The 27,413-nt window shown below is 44.4% G+C and overlaps 1 protein-coding gene across 1 annotated transcript in view; it reads right to left on the bottom strand.

Moving 5' to 3' along the window:
- Nucleotides 1-27,413, bottom strand: part of CACNA2D1 (calcium channel, voltage-dependent, alpha 2/delta subunit 1) — a gene marked incomplete at its 3' end in the record, with an annotated part of 640,713 nt that overhangs the window by 80,525 nt on the left and 532,775 nt on the right. The window contains exon 11 of the mRNA XM_015428057.1: nucleotides 574-732. Within this exon, the coding sequence (XP_015283543.1) occupies nucleotides 574-732 (159 nt within the window). The remainder of the gene's footprint in view (nucleotides 1-573; nucleotides 733-27,413) is intronic.

Here is a 27,413-nt window from a genome sequence, read left to right as displayed (position 1 = left end):
ACATGTTCTTAAACTTCCAAGAGGTGGTTTGGGGAAGTTGGGGCCCATTCAGGACTTCCTGGCTCACCTGTTATGTGTACTTATATATTAATGATGTGGTTCATCTGTCATTGAAACTTCCATATGCACTGCAGAAAATACCACTGTAACACCAGAGCATCTGATGCAAACCCAACAGTCACCCAGTAAAATGTCTGGTGTTCAATTGCTTGCTGAGTGACGGAGGTCACCAGGAATCCACGGAAGCCTGTCATTCTCTCTCAGCCTCAACTATCTCATGTGGTGAGAAATAAATAAACAAACGCATGCTCCAAGAATGGTAGATCTAACTATAACTGTGCAGGACGTCCAAGAGAGGATGATTGGCATCAAAAAGGAGAACTCCTCAAAGACATCATGGGGGCAAAGGTACTTCCTCAGACCTTAAGCTCAGTAGAAATCAACTGGCTGGGATACATCAGCATACAAAATAGTTTGGTGAAAATATTTTTTTCAGTATGAGCAATGCATCCAAAGTCAAAATGGCCACAGATCACACAGATGTCTTAGAATGAGCAACTTTCTAACACTTACGTTTAGCAGCTGTTCAAAGGCAAAGCTAAAGCCTTTCTTATAATCAGTGATTCCTTTCGCTGAGATTTTATAGACTGCCTCTTTCAGCTTCTTCTTGTTCCTCACATTAGCTTGCACAAGATGGTTGAAGCAACTGACATTCTGAGCAGTTTCATTGACCTGGGGGGGGGGGGGCGGAGGTGCTGTGGGCAGGTGGTGCAGAGGGGGAGGAGGAGAGAGAGAGAGAGAGAGAGAGAGAGAGAGAGAGAGAGAGAGTTATACTGTAGGGCTGTAACTTTTTAAAACTTAAGCAGCTGACTCCCAACCCATGATGAATTACAAACTGCATCTCTGTTTCAAAACATGTTTCTCATGATGATTGAATAGAACATCCATGTCTAGAAGTAGTATGATTGTGGTGGGGCACAGCAGCTAAAGAGGGTGGCTATTGCCTTTGGCCCAGAATCTGGGCTCCCCGCAGGGCAACTGGTTGGCAAGTATGGGTGGCAGGATGCTGGTCAGATCCAACTGGGCTCTTCGAGCTAAGTTCAGCCATCATGTGAAACTATCACTTAATATACTGAGTGTGATCATCTGAATACAGACCACTCCACTGTCTATGGTTAATTAAACAAGGCTCTGACTCCAAAGTTGCCATCTGATCCAAAACTGAATCACTTCTCTTGTAAGTCCTTCAAAGTAATCCACTGGGCATAGAATGGTGTGTAACTCTGCTTAGGGCTGCATTGTTAGTCTTAACTACAGTTTCACTGTCAACAATCCTGGGTCAATTCTGGCTTGTTCCTTAGCACCACACTTCTCAGCTGCTAGAAAATGTAATGAATTCAGAATTTGTTGAGGTAAATCAGGATTTGAGCAATCTTCTGTCAACCGAATCCCAGTTTTATCCAGAGTTATAAATGATAGTTTTGTGTAATGATTGGACTGATCCTTTTTGCTGTTATGGGGGAGTGAGCTGCTCTTCAAGGAAAAACCCCCACAAAACAATGCTGTCGGGTTTCCAGGAACCAGTAATATGTCACTTGTACCCTGACCAACACCTGCTATTTGAATTCAAGCATCAGCTCTATAGAGTTTGTGGATGCACTGCACAATTTAACTATTGTTCACAATAGTTCTCCTTATCACCAACCAGGATGCCCAATTTTATGTCAGAGAGTAATCAAATGCAAACTCCTTCCAGTGGTCTGGAACAGAATGATTGACATTCCTTGCCAGCATGGGATAACAAACCCCTTTTTCTAAAAGATAAAACAAGCAGATTAACATTTTCTCCAGCAGACCTGTCCCATACTTGATGCATCAATAAACGACAGAGCAAAGTTTTTCCAATGTAAAAGCCTTCTGGCCTGGCCGTCAAATAGTCTATCCCTTCCTCTAGTGGTAATAATACCACAATTAAATAATACTCTGCGCAAGCCACACTGGCAGTGAGCTTATCTATCATTGAGAAGAGGTTAGGGTCTGTTGGCTATGTCTTGAACTCGACATTGTTTTGTTGAAAAGTTGGGTTTTGTCACAGCTGTGGTGGCTCAGAGGTTAAGACGCTGAGCTGCAGACCGGAAGGTCTGTAGTTCAGCAGTTTGAGACCTTAGTGTTGTGTGATGGAGTGAGCTCCCGTCTCTGGCCCCAGCTCCTGCTAACCTAGCAGTTCTAAAGCAAGAAATTGCAAGTCGATAGGTACTACTTTGATGGGAAGATAACAGCATTCCGTGCACCTCAGCATTTAGTCATGCCGGCCACATGACCACGGAAACAACTTCGGACAGCGCTGGCTCTTCGGCTTGGAAACGGAGATGAGCACTGTCCCCTAGAGTCAGATTCGACTAGCTTTTGAGCAAGGGAAACCTTTACCTTTTTTTCTTAGGGTTTTGTCATATAAGTTATTCACTTGGCTACATTCAAGTAAAGTGGAATTTTATAAGAAAATCTTATATTTGCGTGGCATGGATGTTTTGTAGGAGTGCTCCATTGTCAAGATTTTTTTTTAAAGATCTGTTTTCTTATATGCTCTTGCTACAAATCATTTGCACAGAAGAGAATCTACGCAGTTCTATGTAGTCAGGATCTCCTGAATAAAAGAAGCTGAGTGTCGATTAATACTGATAACCTGATGGTGGATGACTGCTAAATGGAGTCTCTGTGGGTTCAGAGAGCCTACGAAAACATCATATCACTCAACAAGATAAGAAAGAATGATCTAACTGGCCACTTTTTCATAAGTTAGCAAGACAAACTCTTCTAACTATTAAATTCCACCCCACCCCCCATTTACAACTATTGGCAAAGATACTAATCTATATTTACAACACTCTATTCCTGCCATTTCTGCAAGGGGTTCAGGGTGCCATATATGACACTACTGCAGAATGCTGCAGCTAGACTGCTGGTTAGGGCCAACTGTTGGCAGCATGCGACCCCAACACTTCAGCAATTACACTAGCTTCCAGTCTGTTCCAGATCCAAATTCAAGGTATTGGTTTTGTCCTTTAAATCCCTAGATGGCTTAGGAGCCAGGTATGTGAAGGACTGTCTTTTCCCATACATTTGTGCCCAGAAATTAAGATCACAGGGAGAGGCCCTCCTGACTGTCCCAACAGTCACAAAAGTTCATCTGGTGGGCACATGAGGGGGCCTTTTTCGTGGCAGCCCCACAATTATGGAACGAACTCCCCAGAGAGGTACGCCTGGCCCCCTCCCTTTTGATCTTCAGGAGGTAGTTGAAGACAGTTTTATTTAGGGCTGCATTTGACTAATTTATTAATTTATTTATTGAGACTCTTAATCAAGATTTTACAATGTCATCTTTTATGTATTTTATGACTGTTGATTTATTTATACTGTAAGCCACCTTGCGTCCTGCAAGGAAGAAAGGCAGCTGATGAATGTTTTAAATAAATAAAATATCTCATTTTACCCTCTCAAAAATCCTGTGATGAAGGGTAGGCAAAGAAGAGGCAATTCTCCCCCCCCCCCACCACCAGTCACCTATTGGCTAAGTAAGCCTCTGGATCAATGTTTGGAACACTATCCATAACACCTCTTTGTATATCACCAGATCAGGCAAAATTTCCCTATGGACACACACAAACGTTACCATGGATGTTAACATGGATGGCACACTGTGTGTGTCTCTTTCTCTCTGTGTATAGATATATATTCAACAACTCTATATGGTACAAGTAATTTTTTGTAATTCTCCCTCCCTCCAATGGATCCAAAGGGGAGCCAGCTGTTAGACTCTGAAGGCAGGAAATTATTTGGAAAAACATGTTGATACTGATTTTCTTCTTCCTCATGTGGGCATCCAACACATCTCTATTCAATCTCAAAGCATTTCAAATATAAAAAACTGGAAGAAAAAAGACAATAACACTGTTTTTGTACAAAGTTCTATTAGGAAATGCACCTTAAAGTTTATTTAAATGGGGGTTTTAACTCTTCTTCGCCTTCAGGGCACTAACTGGGTAGAGGCAGAATACTAATGTTTTAAATAAGTAAATAGATAATTAAACCAAATAATGATACATTACAAGTCTATTAGCACAATTACAAAGGAGAACTGCTTTTCAAGCTTCAAACACTAGGTGGCAGTCAAGTAAAATAAGTGTCTTCCATCACACCCAGGCAGCCAACCTTCTGTTGCTGGGAAACTGTTGCTTTCTTTCTACCTCTGGCACCATGGCTCATCCTGCATTTCAAAAGACCAGGGTCCACACAGGGATATTGAGAATAATAATGATATAAAAGGTACATCTTAAGTATTAGGGTTGTCAACCTCCAGATGGGGCCTGGAATTCTCCTAGAACAGGATACTTGACTAATGCAACATTTCAGTGCAAATGGGAGTTGGTAGGTATGGGGGTGGAAATGGGATCAATAAAAGGTGGCCAGTGTTTCGCAAGGATGCTCGCTACCTGTCTAACCTCTGTAGCATCCTGTGAGTTGATTATTCCAGGGCCCCCTTCCCCCCCATACACCTGTACTAATATTATGCAACAGCTGACCAGTGAAGCACAAAACTGCATACCTCTGTGAGATTTTGCTGGAAGAAGAAATTAACCTGGTTTGCTTAACATAAATACAGCTGAAAGAATATGACGTCGTATGTCTCTCCCAACTAACACCCCCTAGGTATGCTGACTTCCACAAACCCTGTATAGTTGGCCAAGGACTCCTCGAGTCCTTCAATTTCCAGTGCCAACTATATCTGGCATTGACTGTATGCTCCTTAAATTAGGGATTAAAGACAGATTAGGCATTCTGGCCACCTAGTTCACCAGTGGGCACCCTTTATGAGTTGTAAGAGGTATTGTCAGATGTGGTACTGGAGACTCCTAGATTGATTGTTCTGGGGAACTTCAAAATCCATGCTGAGAATACCTTACCAGGACCAGCCCAGAATTTTGAAGTCTCTATGACTGCTTTAGGCCTCTATCAAATTGTGATGTGCACAACAGATGAAAGAGGCCATATATTGGATTTAATTTTTTGCCCAGAGCAACTGAGGGAAGGCTTGGTTTCAAGGTTAGCGATTCAACCTGAAACATGGTCTGACCACTACCTACACAAAGCCAAGGTGAATGTGGCCCTAATACCCTGCATGAGACAGGTTAAAATTATCCACCTATGGAGACTCATTAATCCAGTTAGATTACAGAATGCTCTGGGCGATTTTAGGATCCCAAACACATGCTCAGCTGAGGCGGCAGTGGGAGTGTGGAACGTGAAGCTCCTCTATATTCACTCCCACACCCTGGACATAAACCGGCCTCCTAGTTTACCACAGAACTGGGTGACCTGAAAAGAAGACGAGAAGAAGAAGAGATTGGATTTATACCCTGCCCTTCACTACCCAAAGGAGTCTCCGAGCGGCTTACAAACTCCTTTCCCTTCCTCTCCCCACAGCAGACACCCTGTGAGGTAGGTGGGGCTGAGAGAGCTCTGACAGAAACTGCTCTTTTTCAAGGACAGCTCTTGTCAGAACTATAGCTTGTCCAAGGTCATCTAGCAGGTGCAGGTGGAGGAGTGGGGAATCAAAGCCGGTTCTCCCAGATTAGAGTCTGCACACTTAACCACTACACCAAACTGGCCAGGAGGTGTCTAGAATGATGCTGGTGGTGAACTTTCATTTATCTAATTCCATTTATTGAATTTCTCACCCGCCCTCCCTTGCAAGTGGGCTCAGAGTGGGTTAAAACAGAATAAAAACAATAAAAACATTACTGTTAAAACAATACCAGGTGATGCAATTAAAATTCCAATAGCATAATTCACAAGATGGCAAGATAATTTAACAAAAACTGCCAAGTGAGTTCTGTGTGCATGCCCAGATGGATCAGAGTGTTGGGCAACTAGGCATCAAACACCACCAATAATATTAGACTACATAATACAGTAGAAAGGAAGTGGGGTGGAGCAGGGGAGGCCGACATAAATGTACACCTGTTGCCTCATCCAAATCAAATAGATTACAAATAGAGGCCATTGGAAGACCTATGAGGCAACAGTGATGATAGCAAAGAAATGTTACTATTCTGCTACTATAGTTCACAATCATCCCAATTTTTTAAGGTAGCTCAGCAAATGCTGATGCCAAAATTTAAGCCTTTATCGTCTCAGGAAGAGACAATTAGCTGTGATACTTTTGCCAATTTTTTGGCTGATAAAATGGGCAATTCTGAATCTAGCATTCATTCCACATTTTCTCAATTGGGAGGAAAAAGTGCAGCTCAAAACGACATTCAAATACCTCAGGGCAACACTGTACTGACTGCAAGTCATCCCTGAACGGCCATAAATCTATGCATCAAAGAAAGTGAAACCGGCATGGAGTGTGGAGGGTACCATAAAATCCGATGATCAAAGGACGTGAAAGCGGCATGCAATGCAGAGGGGAATTTCTGTTCCAACGTGGGTTTCTTAAAACAACGGTGGAAAAGCCAATGCAGAACAATATTGAGAATATACCTTGTTCTGGATGTCAGTTGTAAGACAGGCACACCAGAAGAAAGGTCTAATATACTGCCTGGGCTATCTATGGATCATTTTGACTCAGTTTTCATGATGGATGTTGACAAAATCTTGGCATCAGTGAAGGCCACTACTTGAATTCTGGATCCTTGCCCACTTGGGCTGCTATAATCATGTGAGGACCACATCACTCAGCATAGCCCAAAAGATGGCCCCTTACCTTGGTACAGCAGATCTGGCCACCTAGATCCATGATGCAATAATATCAAGACTAGACTATTGTAATGCACTGTCCATTGGTCTCTCCTCAAAATCAACTCGGATTCTCCAGCTGGTGCTGAGTGCTGCGGCTCAGCTATTATCAGGAGCTAGATGGAGCTAGATGGAACACACATATCACTCCCATTCCAAAGTCACTCCAGAGACTGCCCATCAGTTAACCGGCTCAATTAATGGTACTGGCTATCACATACAAAGCCCTTCATGGCCCTGGGCCACAACAGCTTTCGAACAGGGTCTTCTGCAAGTGCCAACCTGCACATGAGCAAAATCAGCAACTGCCCATACATATGCCTTCTCCATTGTGGCCTCCACTTTATGGAATGGATGACCTGAGGACTCTTCTGGCTTTCTGCAAACTATGTAAAACTGAATTATTCAAGAGGGCTTTTCTATGCAGGCAACAGAGCTGCACTGTACTAAATGATTCACAAAGTTACTTGGATAAATTATTAGAAATTGTACTCTATTCCACTGTTTCTCAACCTGTGGGTCAGGACTCAAAAGTGTGCTGTGCAGCTTCTGAAAGTGGGTCATGAGCCAACCCTTCCCAGTGGCTGCCCCTTCCCTTTCCATTGCTCTCTTTTGTATTTTGGAAACCAAGATCTGACCTTGAAAACAGTTACCTTCCATGTCATATATCAGTTAGTATTTTTTCTTCATTGCATATACACATTGATCAAGTATAACATGTTCTGATGGTTCCTAGAGTGAGTTGTTTAGAATCTTAGGGGGTATTAGAGGGAGCAATAGAGGAGAGGGTGGTCAAAGGCTGGAATGTAACCTTCATAAGCAAAGGCTCTGTATGCCAGAATGTCACTTGCTTGGGATTCATAGTGGGGACAGTTTACACCATTTGTGTGATGTTCGTTGGTTTCTCAAAAACCTTTGGTTATCCACTGTAGAAAATGGAATGCTGAAGTAGATGGATGCCAAAGTCATACTTTGCATAGGCTGCCAAAAAACCTTGGGCCAGCCTTGGATGGGTCACCATATCAAGTACATTTGGACTTATGGGTCACCATACCAAAAAAGGTTAGGAACTGCTGGGCTATACTACTGTGCATAGCTTGATGAAACTAGGATCCTACTACGTAATGTTAACACTTACGCTTAGGGCTGCCAAATCCCCCCGGGGGGTGAATTTCGCCCCGCTTTGGAGGCCCGATTTCCGACACCGCGGAATCGGGCCCTGGGGGAAACCCCACCCCAGCGTCACACGTCACATTTGGCTGATGTGCATGCGGCGCGCGCACGCTCGGGATCGCCAGCCGGGAGCCCCCCGCCGCCACGTAAAACACATTTGGCAACCCTACTTATGCTCTCCTTCAGTTTGGTTTTTAGACTTCTGTTTGGTTCTAAAACCCTAATCCTATTGGCATTGTTTATTTGATGTCTCATCCTGTTGATTATATTGACTTGAACTGTGTAAATCTGTCTTGAGTCCCACTGAGACAAGTGGACTATAATGTAAACAATAAAATAATAATAATCACGATGTACTGATGACTATTGCATAAACATGACTTAATCAGATCTTTAAAATGAGACTTGGCCAAAATGTGCATCCTTGTCCTTAACCTGTTTTCCACAGATGTTTCTGCAGTGCTGGCATGACATTCTTTTAGGGTCAGGTTCTGGATACAATATTGAGGTACAGGCAGAACTATCTACGCTAAGTGGTTCACTGGTGCAGAAAATCCAGGGTGAAAGAAGGCCTAGCACAGCTGTACACAGAAAAGTTAATTGAGCTTGGATGTGTAATTTCTCCCTGCGCACAATACCGATTTAGGGAGAAATCCCCTCTCTTTAAACTAATTCAAAAGGAGCATATTGCTATATCTAACAATCACTCTGGGAATACAGAAATTTGAAAATATACAGCCAGCATGCAGCCAGACTAATCAGATTTTGCTGTGGCTGATTTTTCAATCTTCTGGGGGTCGTTGCTCTCTTGCTCTGACAGCGGAGGCTAAAGCAGTTTGGTGACCCAGATGTATCTATCCATATTAAATGAGCAGCAGTGAAATAGATCTAATTCCAAGAGGCTTTGCCTTGTAACTAAATCCAGCTTTGCTGGTTCCCTTGGTGGGCGCACGTCTGCATATTCTGTAATAGGATCTTAGGGTTAATTCTGAATAGCAGCTAAAGCAGAATATTGCCTGTCTTTTGAAACCACAATATGTATTTTAGCGGCCAGACAGTGCTAATGTTTTTTAAAGAGCCCTTACCAAACTGAGTTGGAAACTGTCCTAATTGCAATTCAGATTATAGCATGCTGTTTTAGGGCATTCCAAATCAATGCGAGAAGTACTGTCCTGTGTTAATGGCTTGTGTTTTATATTGTGATTTTTAATTGTAAGCCACTTTGAGCAGGACTCTGAAGAGGTGGCATACAAATATTCTTAATACAGAAATGTAAATGATATATTTAATAATCAGCAGTATGCAAAAGCTGGCAGAATGTACAGACAAAGAGTGTGAACCAGAAAGTCTGCAGTTCAAATCCTGCCTCTGTCACGAAGTCACTAGCAGTGCCATCCTACCCACCTGAATCCTAAGCAGAGTTACTCTCCTTCCAGTTTATTGAAGTGAATGGACTCAGAAGGGTGTAACTCAGACTGCTTTGGATTACAATATAAGTGACCTGGAATGCCAATGTTGTTTCCGTATGAGCGATTTACAATAAAAAAGTGAATAAAAACCAACCCAAAAATTGAATTAGGTACCACAAAGCAGGAACCATGTTAAATAATGAATTAAACAAAATAAATCAATTTATTGTACAGTGCAGTTAAAATACAAATTAAAAGCATAGGTCTTAAATTTAGCCTACAGATAGAAACTACCAGATTAAGCAGTCCTCAATGTACACTAAATAATACAAATCAATCTCCACAGGCTGATGGCATACAAATAAGATGACAATCACAAGAAATAGGACCAAATACATTCTGGCCCAATGGGCCTTCTTCAGTGATCACTAGTACATAGATACACACACTCACCAAGAACAATTGTTGGTGTAATAAGCCAAAATAGGTGTTCAATGATTCTTGCAGATTGTATACTGTGTGGCCAAATGATGCCTTCGTTAACATCATGTATCTTGTCGCATGATTTCCATGCTCAAACATAAAAATATACAGTTGTAAAATCTGATTTTGGTACCTAATTCAACTTGAGCACCTCCATCACAAGATGGAAAACAATATTCACAGAGGGCTTGTGACTCAGTGGTAGAGCATTTGCTTTGCCAGCAGGGTGCAATTTGCAGGGGTCATTTCGTAGAAAAAGAGCTAGGGGAACTCATTAGCATAACTCATTAGCATATGCCACACCCCCTGACATCAGTGGCCCGGTGGTAGACCTGCAAGGCCAGCGGGAGTGCGAGGAAGCCCCGTGAAGGCCCTCCCTGGCCCCAGGCAGGCAGGGGTGGGGAGAGGCGGGGAGGAAGCAACTTACCCTCCCTCTTCTCCTGCCTCCTCCTGGCTGAATGAGGGCTGGAAGCGGGGCGGCCGGAAGCAGGGGGCGGGGCTTCATCATGTGCCCCGCCCCCTGCTCCTCACCTGGGGGAACTGCGTTCCCCCGCGTCCCCCCCCCCGAAATGACCTCTGGCAAATTGAGTCCCTGTTATCTCCAGTTAAGGGATCTCAAAAGAATTATAAAGTACTTTTTTCCTTCTCTTTTGCCTATTAATCAGAGCAGACAATACTGATCTAGGTGGACCAATGGTCTAACTTGATATTAATAATATTCACCTCCCTTACACCATTATTACACCTGCCTCTTTTGTGATGATAACGCCAACTTAATAGCTGCATTAATCTGGAGCAGCAAAATCCAATAGGAGTCCACGGACACCTTAAAAACTAACATTTGTTCCAGCAACAGCTTTTGTGAGTCAGACCTCAATTAATTATAGAGGTAAATCTTTAATGAATTTCTGCCTAAGTCAGTATCAACTGTTGTGAGTGGTCCTCACATGTAGCTATGATATCATTAACCTTTTCATGCTGATAGATCAAGGTGGGGCAGCCATGTTGGTCTGAAGCAGCAGAACAAAGTTAGAGTCCAGTGGCACCTTTAAGACCAACAAAGTTTTATTCAAGGTGTGAGCTTTTGTGTGCATGCACACTTCGTCAGACAATGAAATGGAATGGAAGATTTGTATTCACGTACTGTGAAGCTTCCTTTCTCGGTGGTCCAGGAGAGGAGCAGTCCATACTCTTGGGAATAGGCTCCTCCTCCAGGACAGGGTCGGTTTCCTCAGATCAACCCAGGAAGGGGAGGGGCCTGTTCCCTGGGAACACCCCAGTCATCTCCAAGCTGTGCACCCCCCAACATCACACTAAGGAAAAGAAAAACACCATAGTGAAACTCGATTTTTGGGGCAACCAGCCTTGTAACGTCATGCCCCTCCAGCAGATATAGACCAAGGCTGAAACCCTCTGTCACTCTCTCACCCAATTAACTCCCCATTTTTTGTTTTAGCATCTCAGACAAACTTTGTACATGTCCATCCAGTTTCTACATTCCCAAAAAAACCTCCAGAAGCAGCCCCCCCCAAACTGGGTGGGTAGGACTGCCCCACTCCCAGACCACTGAGAAAGGAAGCTTCACAGTAAGTGAAAATAAATCTTCCATTCTCTGGTGGTCCTGGGAGTAGGGCAGTCCTTACTCTTGGGACATAAAAGAGCAGTATGCCCCAGGGTGGGAAATCCAGCTTCTGGTTTATAGGGTGTGCTGCAGCACACCCCAATAAAAAGCCGCCACAGCCAAGGTCAGCTTCTCTGCTCTATAGAATCTAGTAAATGAGTGCACAGACTTCTAGGTGGCCACCGTTCCTACCGTCTCAAAGGATGGGAAATGATCTGTAAGCTGCTGATGTAGCATCCCCCCACAGAGAATATCCTGCAACACCTTTGGGTGGATCCAGCCCCTGAGCCTTACATGCAACAATGATGCCACCCCTAAAACCACCTACTTAAGGTAAAAGGCAATACCAGTTGACCTAATGAAGATATCCAAAAGGAGACAAATAGGGTATCTGAATGATGCCAATGTTGGGCCTTTCGATGGAAAACTAAATACCCTGTGACCATCTAGGCAATGCTATTCCCTTTCCTTGTCATGTCTATGATTGGGACAAAGAAGGTAAGACAATGATCTCTGACTTGTGAAAGAACTGGATCAACCTTGGGAACGAAGGCTGAATCTGGGAATAACATTACCCTATCATTGTGGAAAACACAAAGTTCCCTGTCAACTGACAGGGTTCTCAGTTCTGACACCTGCCTAGTTGACGTGATGCTCACTAAAAAAACAAGGTCTTGAATGTTAATTCCTTGAGAGGACATGACTCCATGGGTTCAAAAGTTCTCTACACAATGCTCTCAGAACCCTATGTGGGTTCCAAGTCAGAAGGCTCTGCACCTGTGGCAGTTTTAACCATGTTGTAACCCCTTAGGAATCTCTTAACATGTGGATGGCAATTTAAGGGACTTCCCTTCCTAGCCCCCATCACCGCCAATATGTCTGCCACCTGTCACTTTAATGTACTCATACTTAGCTCTCTATCCAAACCAACTTGGAGAAAGCTAAGACAGCTCTAACTCACACATTTAATGGTTCCCAATCACGTTCTGAACACCACGAGTGAAGAACCTGCCAGGTTATACATCCTATTTGTGGAACCCTTCCTAGAAACTAATACGGTGTCTGTCATCCTGTCAGGGTAACCCAACCCTTCTAGCGTTTTCTGCTCAACCTCCAGGCTATTAGGTTTAGGAGGGCTGGGTGAGGATGTTGTGCTGATCCTAGTGTCAATAAGTCCTTTCCCAGTGGTAGGCACCATGGTTGACAATCTCTTCAGATTCTGGAACCAAGCTCTTTGGTGCCAAAAGGGTGCTATCAGTACTAGTTTTGTCTTCTGCTCCAACAATTTCTGAATCACCCTGTGAAGCAATTAAGTTGGCTGGAATGTGTACAGACATCCCTGCAGCCAGTCACAGTCGAGAACAGCTGTTCCTGCTGCCCACTGATTTTTAACTCTGGACATGAATCACAGAACTTGATGATTCTGGTCCATGGTAAAGAAGTCCATTTCCATCAACTTGTACCTTTTGCAGACCTGTTGAAAAACCAACTTGCAGAGCATCCATACAGACTGGTCTAATCTCCATCTACTCAGCCAGTCCGTCAATGCACTGTCCTTGCCTGCCACCTGGACCGCCTCCAATGACTGTAGCTGGATGTCCGCCCATCTGATCAGGTTGCTTGCTTCTGTGTGTAAGGTCCGAAATCTGGTTTCTTATGCCTTTGTCATCATATTGTCTGTCTGGACTAGAACATGACTTGTTAGTATCTCGGAAAATTCCAAGAGCCCCAGCCTGGTGACTGAGTTCTAAAAAGTTTATACTCAGTGAGGTCTCTTCCTGAGACCAGACCCCCTTGTGTCATTGTCCATTGAGAGTGGGTTCCCCACTCCGGCAGACTCGCATCTGTGGTCATCACCACCCTCTTTAGATTTCAGATTGGGGATCCCCACTGGAAACAAAAGGGTTCCAGGCACCACTGCAGTTGATGCTGAAGCTGTTTTGGCAACTGTACCAGCTTGTAGCCCTAATTGGCCACCACATCCTGGTAAGGTAAGGGGAAACTTCTGTAGAGCTCGGGCATGGAACCTTGGCCTTTGAACCACTTCATGGTTTGACACCATCATGCTCAGAAGCATGGCCAGTACCATCCCCTCTATCTTGTTTTTTTCCCGGCCTGCCTATAGTCAGAAGTTGTATGTTGTGTTGTCTCTCCCAAGACAGAGAAACCCTGTCCTTCACTGTGCCAATCTGCACCCCCAGATGTACCCATTATCCAGAGACATTTAGATTGCCCTTCTCCTTGACCACGAAGGCATGGTCCCTAAAAAAAAAAAATCACCGCCATCTCTGATGCTTCCCTGCTCTGCTGGTAAGAAGGTGCCTTGACAAGGATGTCATCTAGAGATGTAACAGCGACACTCCCTGAAGTCTCAGATGTGTTACAATGGCCACCACGATCTTGGTGAACCCCCTTGGGAAAGACTTCAGGCCAAAAGGCAGCGCTGGTACTGAAAGTGTTTTCCATCATACATGAAGCATAGGAACCTGCAGTGAACCTCTCAAATTGGGATGTGTGAATAGTCCTCCTATAGATAGATGGATGCCAGGAAATCCTTTGCTTCAACATCTACCAGAATGGAGTTCAGAGTTTTCATCCTGAATATTCTAGTCCTGGTGCAGTTGTTTAACCCTTTAAGGTCCAAGATTTTCCTGGCATCCCTATTCTTCTTTGGCTCTGGGCATGATATCCTTTTGGAGTCACGATAGGACTGACAAGGATTTATTTGTTTGTTTTAACGTAGAACATGTCTTTATCTTCACAAAGATATCTGTCGGGTCCATCTCCAAAAAGGTTTATGCCCTTGAAGGGAACTGCCGTCACTTTAGTCTGTGCTGCAGAGTCCCCATCCCACTTCTGAGCCACGTTTTCCTTCTGGCTCCTACACTGCATGCCATGGCTCTAGCTGACTGCTGCAGGATGTCCAGTTAAGTATCTGCAACAATCACTGTCGCTAGGGCAACTTTCTTAAGTTTGTCTTTAAGTTCTTTTGGGACTCCACTATCAGCTGAGGCTAGTTCTGATGCTGAAGAATGTGCCACCCTGGCAAACACTGAGCCTGCTGTTGACATCCTGAGACTTCAAAGTCTTTGTGTAAGTCTTGCTCAAATCCCCTTCGCTGGGGTCTTGGGCAGCCTATCTGCATCCATATGTAGAACTGAGTTGGAGGTCAAGCTAGTCCCAGGTTCATCCACGATTGGCCCCTTGAGCCTCTTGGTAGCCTCTGGTATCAGGGAATAAAGCTTGGAAAAACACCTGATGGTTAGCTTTTAGCTTGAAAGGGTATTCCCACTGCCTTCATCCTACTATAAAAGCCTGCAGGGAGTTAGAGGAACAGAGAAGGCTTGCCGTTGCCTGCCTCAGCGTAGCAACCCTGGCCTTCCTTGGTTATCTCCCATCCAAGTACTAACCAGGACTGACCCCGCTTAACTTGGGCCATCCAGGTCATGGCTGGAATCCCTGCTTGTGGTACTGCCAGTTTGTACATCATCTGGCCAGACTCCACTAGAGGTTCTGGGTCAAGATCATTGTTTTCCTTAGGTCTGGAGTAACTTCTAAATACTTGGAAAGTAATCTCATGTACAGCTCTTCAGGGAATGGCCAAGAGTGTACTGTTGGTACTACTTCCTCTCCTTCCTCAGACCATTTCCATTCTACCTTATCTGAGGATGGAACTGGGGAGTCTGAGTCCTTCCTGGACTTTTTGCAGCCATCAAGTCACACCCCTCTTATGGTAACCCCTTGGGATGTTCAGAGATGGTTTTCCTTGCCTGCCTCTGTGTCACACCTCTGTTATTGTTTGGTGGTCTCTCATCCAAATACTGACCAGGGCTGACCATGCTTATTTGATGAGCTCAGACTATCCTAGGCTATCTTTGCTGCCTCTGTTTCCTGGTTCTCCACAGAGTCTTGCGGGGACTGTGAGACTTATGATCTGAATAGATCTAACTTTACCCCTCCCCAAGAATCTGTCATAGCCTCTCTCTGGCAAACAGTGGAGGTGGTGGAAGTGCTATCAAGCAGCAGCCCTGTATGGTTTTCAAGGGAAGGGACAGACAGAGGTGGAGAGCCAACCAGGGCTGACCCTGCTTAACTTCCAAGATCTGATCAAATGGGACTAGCCTGGGCCATCTAGGCCAGGGCCACTGCCATTCCCTGCCTCAGTGTAGCAATCCTGGACTTCCTTGGTGGTCTCCCATCCAAGTACTAACCAGGGCTGATTCTGCTTAGCTTCTGAGATCTCAACAGATCAAACTAGCTTGGGCTATCCAGGTCTGAGCACAGGGAACTGGCTGGTCTGACTTGGCAGTCATTTTATATTAACTTGCCTGGGAGTGAAAGTGAAAGTAAGTCTACCATGAGGGTTCAGGGAACCAAGATGGCCACTGCCGTTTTCCCCACCCTTCCATGGCCTTCCCTGGGCCTTTTAGCTCCCTGTCTGTTCCATGGGAACTTTCCCCCTGAGGGGGAAGAAGAGAGTAGGGAGGGGAAGGGCTCTTTAATCCACTCCAGCCTGTCCCAAGTTGGGGAGGTTGGAAGCCCCAGAAATCAATTTCCCCTTCTTCCTCCTTGGACAGCTCGGGGGTTTGCTTGGGGTTTCCCCCCAGTCTACCACCCCACTCTCCTTCGCCTCCAGTCTAGATTTTTTGCCCTCTTAGGGCTTACCATGATTCTGGTGAGGGCTAGAGGCTCCCAGCTTGTCTGTTCCTCCACACGCTGGGTTCTCTGAGACCGGGGAGATTGTCAGATCTGCGGTGATGCCACGGTCTCCTTGCAGACTCAGCTGCTTCCCCTGATGTGTGTTGGTTGGGGAGGGGACCTCCAGCCTGGAGTCTGCATACACAGCCTTGGCTGCTGGGGATTTCCCAGTGCCATCGGCTTCCATTGCGGTCTGCTGCTGACCGTGGCTCAAAATAATTAAGAGGGGGGGTCTCTCCCTTCCCATTTTCTTCTCATTCCTGGATCGCTGTGCTGTACAGTGCCTGTGAAACATGTCCTGCTCAAGCAGCAGGGCCAATGAGACTTGGATGTTCCCAGTGGACAGGCCCCTCCCCTCAGTCCTACCCACCCAGTTTGGGGGGGGCTGCTTCTGGAGGTTTTTTTGGGAATGTAGAAACTGGATGGACATGTACAAAGTTTGTCTGAGATGCTAAAACAAAAAATGGGGAGTTAATTGGGTGAGAGAGTGACAGAGGGTTTCAGCCTTGGTCTATATCTGCTGGAGGGGCATGACGTTACAAGGCTGGTTGCCCCAAAAATCGAGTTTCACTATGGTGTTTTTCTTTTCCTTAGTGTGATGTTGGGGGGTGCACAGCTTGGAGATGACTGGGGTGTTCCCAGGGAACAGGCCCCTCCCCTTCCTGGGTTGATCTGAGGAAACCGACCCTGTCCTGGAGGAGGAGCCTATTCCCAAGAGTATGGACTGCTCCTCTCCAAGGACCACCGGAGAATTACAGATCATAGTTGTATATATAGAGGGTTGCTGAGTTGTCAAGCTAACCAGGAGTTCAAGAACTTTTCAACTGTCAATGAACTTTGTTTGCTTAAAGTAATTTTCATCTTGGACAATTAACTGAAGCAGCTACCAAAAAGTTTGATTAACTGCTTTTCAATAAAAGTTAAGAGTTGCCTTCTTACTATGCTATATCAGATGTAACTCATATGCACATGCAGACTGGCTTTTTTGCACTTGTGTTGATTATCTCATATGTCATTATGAACCAATCAGAATTATCAAAATTAATGGTTGATAATCATCCTTTAATCGATAAATCCTGGAGATGGTTTACAGAGGCAAGGCATTTGGAATGTGTTTAATTCAGATTCTCTAACTGAATGCAGGAACAAACCTCGTTACACATCGACGCTGAAGAGATGGAGAAAGAATGCTCTTCACATTTTGTAGGACAAAGGGGAGGATGTAACTCTCATGTAACTCCCAATCTCATTCCAGAAATTTGAGAATTGGGGTCATGTGAAAACTGTACCTTTGTGTTGCAATGCAAAACAACAACAACAACATTACACACACGTACCCCTTTCTATGCCTAAAGACTGCTAACATTTAAAATGTGTACCTTTTCCAGTAATATTTTGATTGGTTCTTCTTTTAAACTGGACTCTCTTTGTAACACCTCTCTCTTCCCCCAGTGTTTCTGTGGCTTGCAGGCTTTCACAAAAATTCTTTGGCTTTATACTGCACACCAATGCTCCCTCTAAGCCATGGAGTCTTGTGAGCAAAAATTCTACTTTGTGAGCTACTGGCATTAAAGCTATGATTTGGCTACTGCATAAATTAATTTGCTCTGAAGCCATCCTTCCTGAGCGAAGATAAAAATGTGTGAGCCGGAGGCTAAAAAACTACCCAAGTTAAAACAATAATGCAAAAGCAGAAACGGAAACTCACTTGTACCTCTCTATATACATTTTAATTCTACCCTTCCTCCACCAAGCCCAGAGAGGCACACATACCCCACATTTTGCACCATGACAACCCATAAGGAAGATTAAACATTAAGGGGGGGGGGGGCAACTGACCTAAGTTTGGTGTAGTGGTTAAGTGCGCGGACTCTAATCTGTGAGAATTGGGTTTGATTCCCCACTCCTCCACTTCCATCTGGCTGGATGACCTTGGGCAAGCCATAGCTCTGATAAGAGCTGTCCTTGAAAAAGCAGTTTCTGTCAAGAGTTCTCTCAGCCCCACCTACCTCACAGGGTGTCTGTTGTGGGGAGGTGAAGGGAAAGGAGTTTGTAAGCCACTCTGAGACACCTTTGGGTAGTGAAGGGTGGGGTATAAATCCAATCTCCTCTTCTTCTTCTTCTAAGGTCACCCTGTGGGGACCCAACTTAACATCCATAGAGGCTCCAAGTAGTGTATTTCCCATTTCCTTAAAGAACACAAGTCCCTACTGCTTCCCTGCACAATGACAATATTTTATTTCTGGATCCAAACTGGTAAACATGGAATTGCGTTTTATAAAGTCTGAGATCTTGAACAGGCAACAGCAGAAGGCCTTAATAATTTGCCTACAGAGCTTTCCTATGGTGTAGGATTCTCTCCCTCTACAGGTTTAAAATGGAAATAAATTTCTATGGAAACCACAGCTCACCCACAATCATAAACAAATCATGCTCCCTCTATCAACATGAGAAACTGAGTCCCTAAATCATAGCATGCTGGGATGGAATTGCAACCCCTATCATCTACCACTTAGAGCTATCAAAGCATATAACTGGATTAGTGGGGAAACAGCTGTATTGTGCATACATTTAAGCTCTTTTAAACAGCAGGTTTCCTTTCCGCAACAAAGCACACTGCTTCAGATAGCAGAAATGCAAATTCCAGGGGAAATTAGAACATATTAATCCCTGACGGCCTTTACCTGCTTAAATATCTCCTGCAGCCCTTTCCTCTTTGGAAATAGCTTGCAAGGACACAATGAAAATAGAGAGCTAAAATTATTAAAGCATTTGCCTACACCTGCTCCCATCCAGCCCGGTGTTCTCTGGGAGTTTCCCTCAATCCTGGTATGGCTGATTAAATCAACACTGCTCAGACAATGACTAATAGGTCTAAATCCCAAAGAGTCAGGCAGCAGCATGAGTACTGAAGGATGCATGTCAACAGTATCAAATTTCTAAATGTTGGTGGGAATACCAAATGTATCTAAGGGCTGAGGAGATACAAGTTCATATCACCAGTCAACCAGAAACCAGGAAGCCTACCTCACAGGGTTATTGCAAAAATAAAGTGGGAAGGGGAAGAAAAATTATATACAGCTCCCCAAGCGAAAAGGGGAACAAAACGTTTAAACAATAATTATTTATATTAGGAATTATAATTATTTAGATTATTATTTAACCAACTTTTGTCACATTGTTGCACACTACTGTTTTATTGTATGTATTATACCTAGGGTTGCCAAGTCGTGGCGGGGGATTGTGTGTCTTTGCAGAATCCCTGCTGCGGGGACGGCGAGACGTATTGCACCCGTCACCAGGATTTAACACTACATGTCGCTCTGGCAACGGGGCTCCAAACAGCCCCATTGCCAGAGCGACATGTAGCGTCATGTCCTGGCGACGGTGGTGCAACCCATCCCGCCGTCCCCGCAACACGGATTCTGCGAAGATATGCAGATCCCCCGCCGCGATTTTGCGAGATTTGGTAAGCCTAATTATACCGGTTTTGTTGTGCTGTTCTCTGATCTTGTGATCCAGTTTTATTACTTTTTTTGTATTATTACATTGCTCCTCTTACATTGTTATTAATTTGTGTAATTTTCTTCGAGTCCCAACAAGAATTGCAGACTATAAAGAAAGTATAATAAAGAACTTTGGCCAGTGCTGAGATTAATCATGGATGCAACAACAAACATGGAATTTTGTACCAAACATAGCAGTTACCACCTGGGATGGATGGATGGATGGATGGATGATAGATGGATAGATAGACAGACAGACAGAAAGACAGACAGACAAAACAAACTTGGGTCAGATTTCCTAGCCACAGAGACTTATGGTGAGATCCTAAAAACGCTTACCTGAGAGTAAACCCAATTAAACAAACCTGAATAGCATTCTGAATAGACCTGCTTAGGACTGCTCTCAAAAGCTGGTGTTCTGGAGGAAAGCAAATGGTCCAGTAGGGAGGGCTGAGCATTACGAGAATTTCTGTTGCTTTCTTAGGATCACAGAATCAAAGAGTTGGATGGGGCCATAAAGGCAATCTAGTCCAACCCCCGGCTCAATGCAGGATTAGCCTAGAGTATCCCTGACAAGTGTTTGCCAAGCTGCTGCTTAAAGACTGCTAGTGAGGGGGAGTTCACCACCTCTGTAGGCAGATGATTCCACTGTTGAACTATTCTTACTGTAAAAAAGTTTTTCCTAATATCCAGCTGGTACCTTCCCACGCTCCTCTAAGTGACGGCCCTTCAAATACTTAAAGAGAGATTCATGTCTCCCTTCAACCTCCTCCTCTCCAGACTAAACATTCCCAAGTCCCTCAGCACCCCTGCCCTCTCCTCTGCACCCGCTCGATTCTGTCCACATCCTTTTTGAAGGGAGGCCTCCAGAACTGCACACAATACTCTAGGTGTGGCCTGACCAGTGCAGTGCACAGCAGGACTATCACATCTTGCAATCTGGATGTTATGCCTCTGTTAATACACCCCAAGATTACATTAGCCTTCTTTGTCACCACATCACACTGGCTGCTCATATTTAACTTACGGTCCACCCTTACCCCAAGATCTTGTTCACACACTCTGCTACCCAGAAGTGATTCCCCCATCCAGTATGTATGCTCCTCATCTTTGTTACCCAGATGTAGAACTCAACACTTATCCTAGTTAAAATGCATCTTGTTCACATCCGCCCACTTTTCCAGTGTGTACAGATCTTGTTGAATTCCATCCCTATCTTCTGGTGTGTTTGTAGCTCCTCCCAATTTAGCATCATCTGAAAATTTAATGAGTAGACCCTCCACACCCCCATCCAGATCATTTAGAAAAATACTGAAAAGTACCGGAACAGAACTAAGCCCTGTGGCACCCCACTGGACATCTTTCTCCATTCAGATGAAATGTCATTGACAACTACTCTGAGTGCGGTTCTCCAACCAGTTCCCTCTCCACCTAACTATCCTAGAGTCCAGTCCACAGTCCTCTAGTTTACCCATCAGAACATTATGGGAAACCCTGCTTTACTGAAATCCAAGTAAACAACATCAACAGCTTTCCCTCGATCAAAGAAGGAAATTAAGTTGGCCTGGCAGGACCTGTTGGGGATAAATTGGTGCTGACTTCCCCAGATCACCAAGTTGTCCTTTAGATGCTTGCAGATTGATCCCTTTAAAATCCCTAGGTCAGAGATCAGACTGACTGGCCTGCAGTTTCCTGTGTCATCCCTCCTCCCTTTTTTGAAAATTGGGATAACATCTGCCCTCCACCAGTCTTGTGGCACATCTCCTGTCCTATAAGAGGTCTTGAAGATGATGGACAAAGGCTCTGAAAGCTCTCTAGAAAGTTCTTTGAGCCCTCTTGAGTGCGTACTGTTTTGCCTGGGGACTTGTAATCATTCAATGCAGACAGGTGCTTCTCATCTACCTCTCTGTCCATGTCAACCAGCAGCCCAGATGCTGCGACTGGCCTACTACTATCTCTAGATGAGCCTGTTCCCTCGATCCTGTAAGGTCATCAGTTGATCAAAGAAGGAAATGAGGTTGGTCTGGCAGGACCTGTTGGTCTTGTACCATGTGCCTCCTTAATGGGAGGTGAGGTTTATGCCCTGGTCCATACATCTATCGGGCAGTGATCCTCCTTGCATGGTGGTACAGACAAGATTTAATATTTACAGCGGGTGCCCATGCAGAGTCTCACATATGTGTATAATCCCAATTCAGACTCATTTACCTCTTTTATTAAATGGGAAGAATAATGCGCACTGGACTCTGTATCATACAGTTTTTATTTTGTATAATCTATTAGAGCTGCCAACCCCCAGGTGGAGGCTGGATGTCTCTTGGAATTACAACTGATCTCCATATGACAAAGATCAGTTCCCATGGAGGAAATGGCAGCTGGAGGGGGGTGGACTCTATGGCATTATACTCCACTGAGGTCCTTCCCCTCCTCAAATTTCACCCTGCAAATCTCCAGGAATTTCCAAACTCAGAGTTGGGATGCCAACCCTATCATACAAGGAGAGGGGCACATGCAAAGGGTCAGGCTTGGACCCCTCTGAGGCATGACTTTTTTTAGTAGGGGTGCTCCATTTGTGGAACATCATCCTGAAGAATGCTTGCTAAGTTTTGCCCTGCTGTAGAGAAACCATGGAAACCATCTCTGATATTCCAAGCCTTTAGGGAGAACCGTGTGTTCCTCTGGGCTGTTTTATTATTAATGGGAAATGACACAGTCATGTATTTGACTGGTAGATGGTAGTCTACAGTTTGCGATCTAGCCAAGTTCTTGGGAATTGCAGATGTATCTTCGCAGGATTCTTGCTGTTCCAAGCAACACTGTCTTCTGGAACTGAGCTGGTGTTATTTGCCCAATGCCCAGAATGTCCAGGTGTTTCTTGAGACGTCTAGGCACTGCTCCAAGGGTTCCACTGACATCTGCAACAATGGTAACCTTCTTTCATAGGTGTTCTAACTCTATTTATAGGTCTTTGTATTTTGTGATCTTCTCCTGCTCTTTCTTTTTCTATTCTGCTGTCTCTTGGGATTGCAATGTCAATTATCCAAACCCTGTTTCTCATTTTTTCTACAATTTGTGATATCAGGGGTGTTATGCTCCAGGTATTTATCTGTTTGTAATTAGAAGTCTCAAAGAATCTTGTTCCATCATTCTCCATGATCTTGTCTGGTTTCTGCTTCCATGAATTTCTGGCTGCTGCTGCTGATGTTAACATGCTCCAAGGTGTCCTGAATAATTTATTCAAAGTAAAACAGGGAGACAATTAAGTAATTGAGACTGAAGGTGATGGCTACCCTTGCATTTGATATGTTGCATTTTCCACAAAAAATGGGAAAACAGTCAAAATGACTCAGCCAAAGTGATTCTATTTGGGTTGCAACTGCCTGGCACAGTTTTGATTTTCTTTAAAAAAAAAAACACAAGTCTTTGCTTCCCAATACAGAAGGAGAAAAGGAATCTCACCTAAAATCCCATCGTCCACAACTACAATCAATCATCATAGAATATTTATGCAAGTTCAGAACTGTAAGTCATGTACATTGAATTACCTTTCTGCAGAAGTGTGGGTTTTGCATTGAAGAGGCAATAGATACGAATCAAAGCTCTGTGCAGACCCACAATAAGAGATGCTATGCACATCCCATATGTGAGGTTTTCCTTCCCTTGAGGATTAATGTTTTGACACAAACAATCCCCAGTTTCCACTGTAAGATATTCTCTGAGAATGGCATCTGCCTCTAGAGCAATTTTTAAAAAACATACAAACAGTGGCATACAAAATATAACATTTTCATGAGAAGGAGTAATGCAAAAGCTATTCTAATACTTTTATAATCTTGCTAGCACACCAAGGGAACCATCCCAAACAGGTCTACTCAGAAATAAGTCAGATTTTATTCAGTGGGGCTTACTCCCAGGAGAGTGTTCTTAGTATTGCAGTCAAAAGACCCTGACTGCAGTTCAGTGCAGAATTCTGCCCTCCAACCCATTTAAGAAAGATTTAGGGTGTTTCACTATGATGCAGTCAAAGACCATTTGTGTAAACAATATCTAAAGAAAAATGGAACTACAGTAACACAGAGACAGAGATTCTCATCTCCAGTCCTGTTCCCTCTGTCCTATGGAGGAGTGGTGAGTAGTACCTAGAGATGATGGTGGTGATGGTCTGTCTCAGAAAGTCCTCCCATTTGATTTCTACTTTACATTTGTTATTTTATTGATTTCGTGGTGATGGTCTGTCTCAGAAAGTCCTCAGAAAGTCCTCCCATTTGATTTCTACTTTACATTTGTTATTTTATTGATTTACAGAATTTATATCCCACCTTTCTACCCCCACAAGGGCCACCAAGGCAGCTAGCAAATTAAAATATACACAGTAGGGTTGCCAGATCCCACAGTTCCATGGGGGTTTCTCGATTTGGGGGGGCTCCTTCCCACCACCAGCCAGCTGACCAGTGGGGGGGAAGCCCCACCCCCCTGAGCGACCACCTGGCAACCCCCTACTACAAGATTTAAAGGACTCTCCAGCTGGCCCTTTAAATCTTGCAGAGGGAGGAAGCGGGGTGGCCATGAGTGCCTGCACCCCCCCACACACCTCTTCCCAACAGCATATAAAGAAGATGCTGTTTGGAAGAAGTGGGGGCCACATGCCCAAAAGTTGTCAGCAGCTCAGGGCGTGCAGGGCAGGCATGAGTGGTGCCCAATCTTTTAAAGCAGGAACTGCATGTGCCTACCCTACAAGCAATGAGATTGCAACTTGCAGGGCAAGCAAGAGCAGCTCCTGCTTCAAAAGAGTGGGAGCCGCTCAAGCTTGCCATGCAGGGCAGGCACCAGTAGTTTCCACGTTTCCCCAACCATTTAAAGGGAAAGTTCCCTTTAAATGGTTGGAGAAGGGGGGGGGAAGACATGTACACACAGTGCAGCATCCCTGAAGCGATGATGACACTCTGTGTGATGTCATTACTCAGGGGTGGCCCCTCGCCCTCCCGGCTCAGCCCCCCAATCCCCCCCGCTGGCTGGGAAATATGACCTGGCAACCCTAATACACAATAAAATCACATTTTAAAACCATTAAAACCATGCTTACAAAAAACAGTAAAACAAGAGCTGAATGTATCTCCAGCAATCAAAAAGTTGTCAGGCCCCAGGTTAAAACATTCCTGTTTGCTCAGACTTCCAATTGAACATTTTATTCCACCTTTTAGTATTTTATGGCCTATTTCCTGCCTGGTGAAGAAAGGGGGGGGAGGACTCAACCCAACAAAATGGAATCAAGAACCTCACAGGTAAGTAAGAAAGCAAATAACGGGTCAATAGTTAAGATTAAATATAAAATAATTATAAGTAAAAATGCATGTATTTATTGCAGAGATATTTAAAAACATACAAGGGCCCAAATCAAGCCTCATAATATGATAAAAGTGACATGCACAAAAGGAAACACTTATGATGTAACGTGTTTCAGTTCGATAGGGCCTTCCTCAGAGGTCAAACACTATAAGGTACATATAGGTTCCTGTTACAATGAAAAGGACGTAAACAAGTTGATATAGAACCAAAAAAGGAATTTTCCAATATGAAATCTAATGACACAAGAAAAATATTATTTGTGAGGCCTCCTTGAAACTAGCCTTGTGTCAATTACAGATGCATACTAGCTGAGTAGTTACTGTGTGTTTATGCCTTCCAATTTGGTCCAGAAAGTACAGGTGAAAACACCTAATCAGAGCCAATGTGCCTTCAGTATAGAGCAGTCAATACTGATGTTTTAGTGACCTATTTTCAAGATGGTTTTATGCTGTTTTGGTATTGATAATAGTTTTATAACTGGTACAATTGGAAAAGTTTTATTGTTGGAGATATTCGTTTTTGGGGGGTTGTTTTTATTGGATTCCACTCGGTTGGAATTTCGGTTCTTGTGATGCCTTGAGCAGGTCTTTGAAGAGGTGGCATAAAAATTCATAAACAAACTCTAAATATATGACTGCTTACTAGAAATAAAGAATTGGTGGTCTCCTAGAACATGCCCCAAGATCACCTGCAACATTCTTGAGTTCCTGCAACTAAGACAGAGATCTCTCAGCAGATGAAAAAATTATTCAGTTATGGCAGAGACTCTGAAAATCACTATCCTATAGGGATTAGGATTGCTAACCTCCAGGTTGGACTTGGAGCAATGTTCCCTCTATGCCATGTTGTCTTGTGAGCAGAAATTTTACCTTGTGAGCCGAAACATCTACTAGCCTAAAAGATGTGAGTGGGCCTACATTTTTTAATATATATATTCTTAACTAGGAGGGAAGCCCGGTAGGGAAAAGACAACAAGCGCTAGAAAGACAGCCCCCCCCCCATCCTGCACTTTCTCCCCCCTCCGCAGACCCCCGGGGTCGGTGGGTGGCAACTGGCTTCCTGGGCGGCCACGGCTAGGGGCCTCTGGACCGCCTCGATGGCCATGTGCCCCAGTGGCATGCCAGCCCCCTTTCCATGTGCAGGCTGTCTGCCGGCAAGCCTCGGCGGGCTAGTACGGGCGCGGTGGCAGCAGGCCCGGGCTCGTCCCGACAAACCTGCAGCTGGTCAAGGGGTTGGGTTGCCCGTCACATCGGATCAAAGTGAGGCCCTTCCACCTGCTTCCCCCCTCCCCAGACCCTGGGGCCATGCTGCATCCAGCAGCCTCCAGGCCGCCTCTTCGTCCCAGCAGTGTGCCAGCCCCTGTCCGCTCACAAGCTGGGGGTGATGATGACTGGCATGGGGGTGGGAGGAAGGGGCTCAGGCAAGCATCCAGCTGCCAGACCGCGCATTCCATCTGGCGGCTCCGTGCATACTGAGGTCAAGCTGGTGGCCGGGGCTTGTGTGGGCGGGACCCCGCAACGCAGCCAGCCAACGCAGGCAGTGCCTTTGGAATGGCAGTTCAGGTGGCCAACTGATTTTGGCATGCATAGAACTTTACCACCCCAAATTGTTTTTATTAATAAGGAGAGATTTCTGTTTACAAACACACAAAACATACAAACATGAAATATAAACCACTATTTGTATTGCAAATCTTATATGGAACTTATCACTGATATCTTTAGCTGACACCACCCTGTTAAAACATGCATATTCCTACCATTATTTCATTTAGTAACTCATCATTCTATTATCCAATTTGTTCTGTCTTCAGAATGGGAACACCACCCCTCTAAGTATGCTGACAATATTTATTTAACTTGCATTAAACATTGGAAAAATTTTAACCAGGCTTTGCCCAATTTAATTACAAGCTGAACATTACCGTAGAATCTTCTGTATTATTCACACTATGTGTAAACTGTATGTGGCATCCCCATATCTGACACATTGGCTCAGGTAGCACAGACCTTCCTGTAGAATTTTTGAAACACAAGCTCCAAGCCCTTCCACAAAAAAATGCATCTCACTGAGAAATCTAGCAAACATCTTTGCTTTCTAGAAATAGTAATAGGGCCACAGCACCACCCAAAAATTGGAAAATATCATAAAAAGATCTATGGCATAGCAATTCTGAATACATTCTGTACCTAAGAAAAAAGCAAACATGTCTTGACAGAACATATTTGCTATTATCCTTGCACAGGGACCACGCTAAATATCAAGCCGTCTGTCAATAATCTGATTCAACGTTTCTTTCTTTCTTTCTTTCTTTCTTTCTTTCTTTCTTTCTTTCTTTCTTTCTTTCTTTCTCTCTCTCTCTCCCTCCCTCCCTCCCTC

Source organism: Gekko japonicus, unplaced genomic scaffold (assembly GCF_001447785.1).
Source record: "Gekko japonicus isolate JY-2015 unplaced genomic scaffold, Gekko_japonicus_V1.1 scaffold471, whole genome shotgun sequence".
NCBI classification, from domain to species: Eukaryota; Metazoa; Chordata; class Lepidosauria; order Squamata; family Gekkonidae; genus Gekko; species Gekko japonicus.
This window is presented reverse-complemented; position numbering and strand designations above follow the sequence as displayed.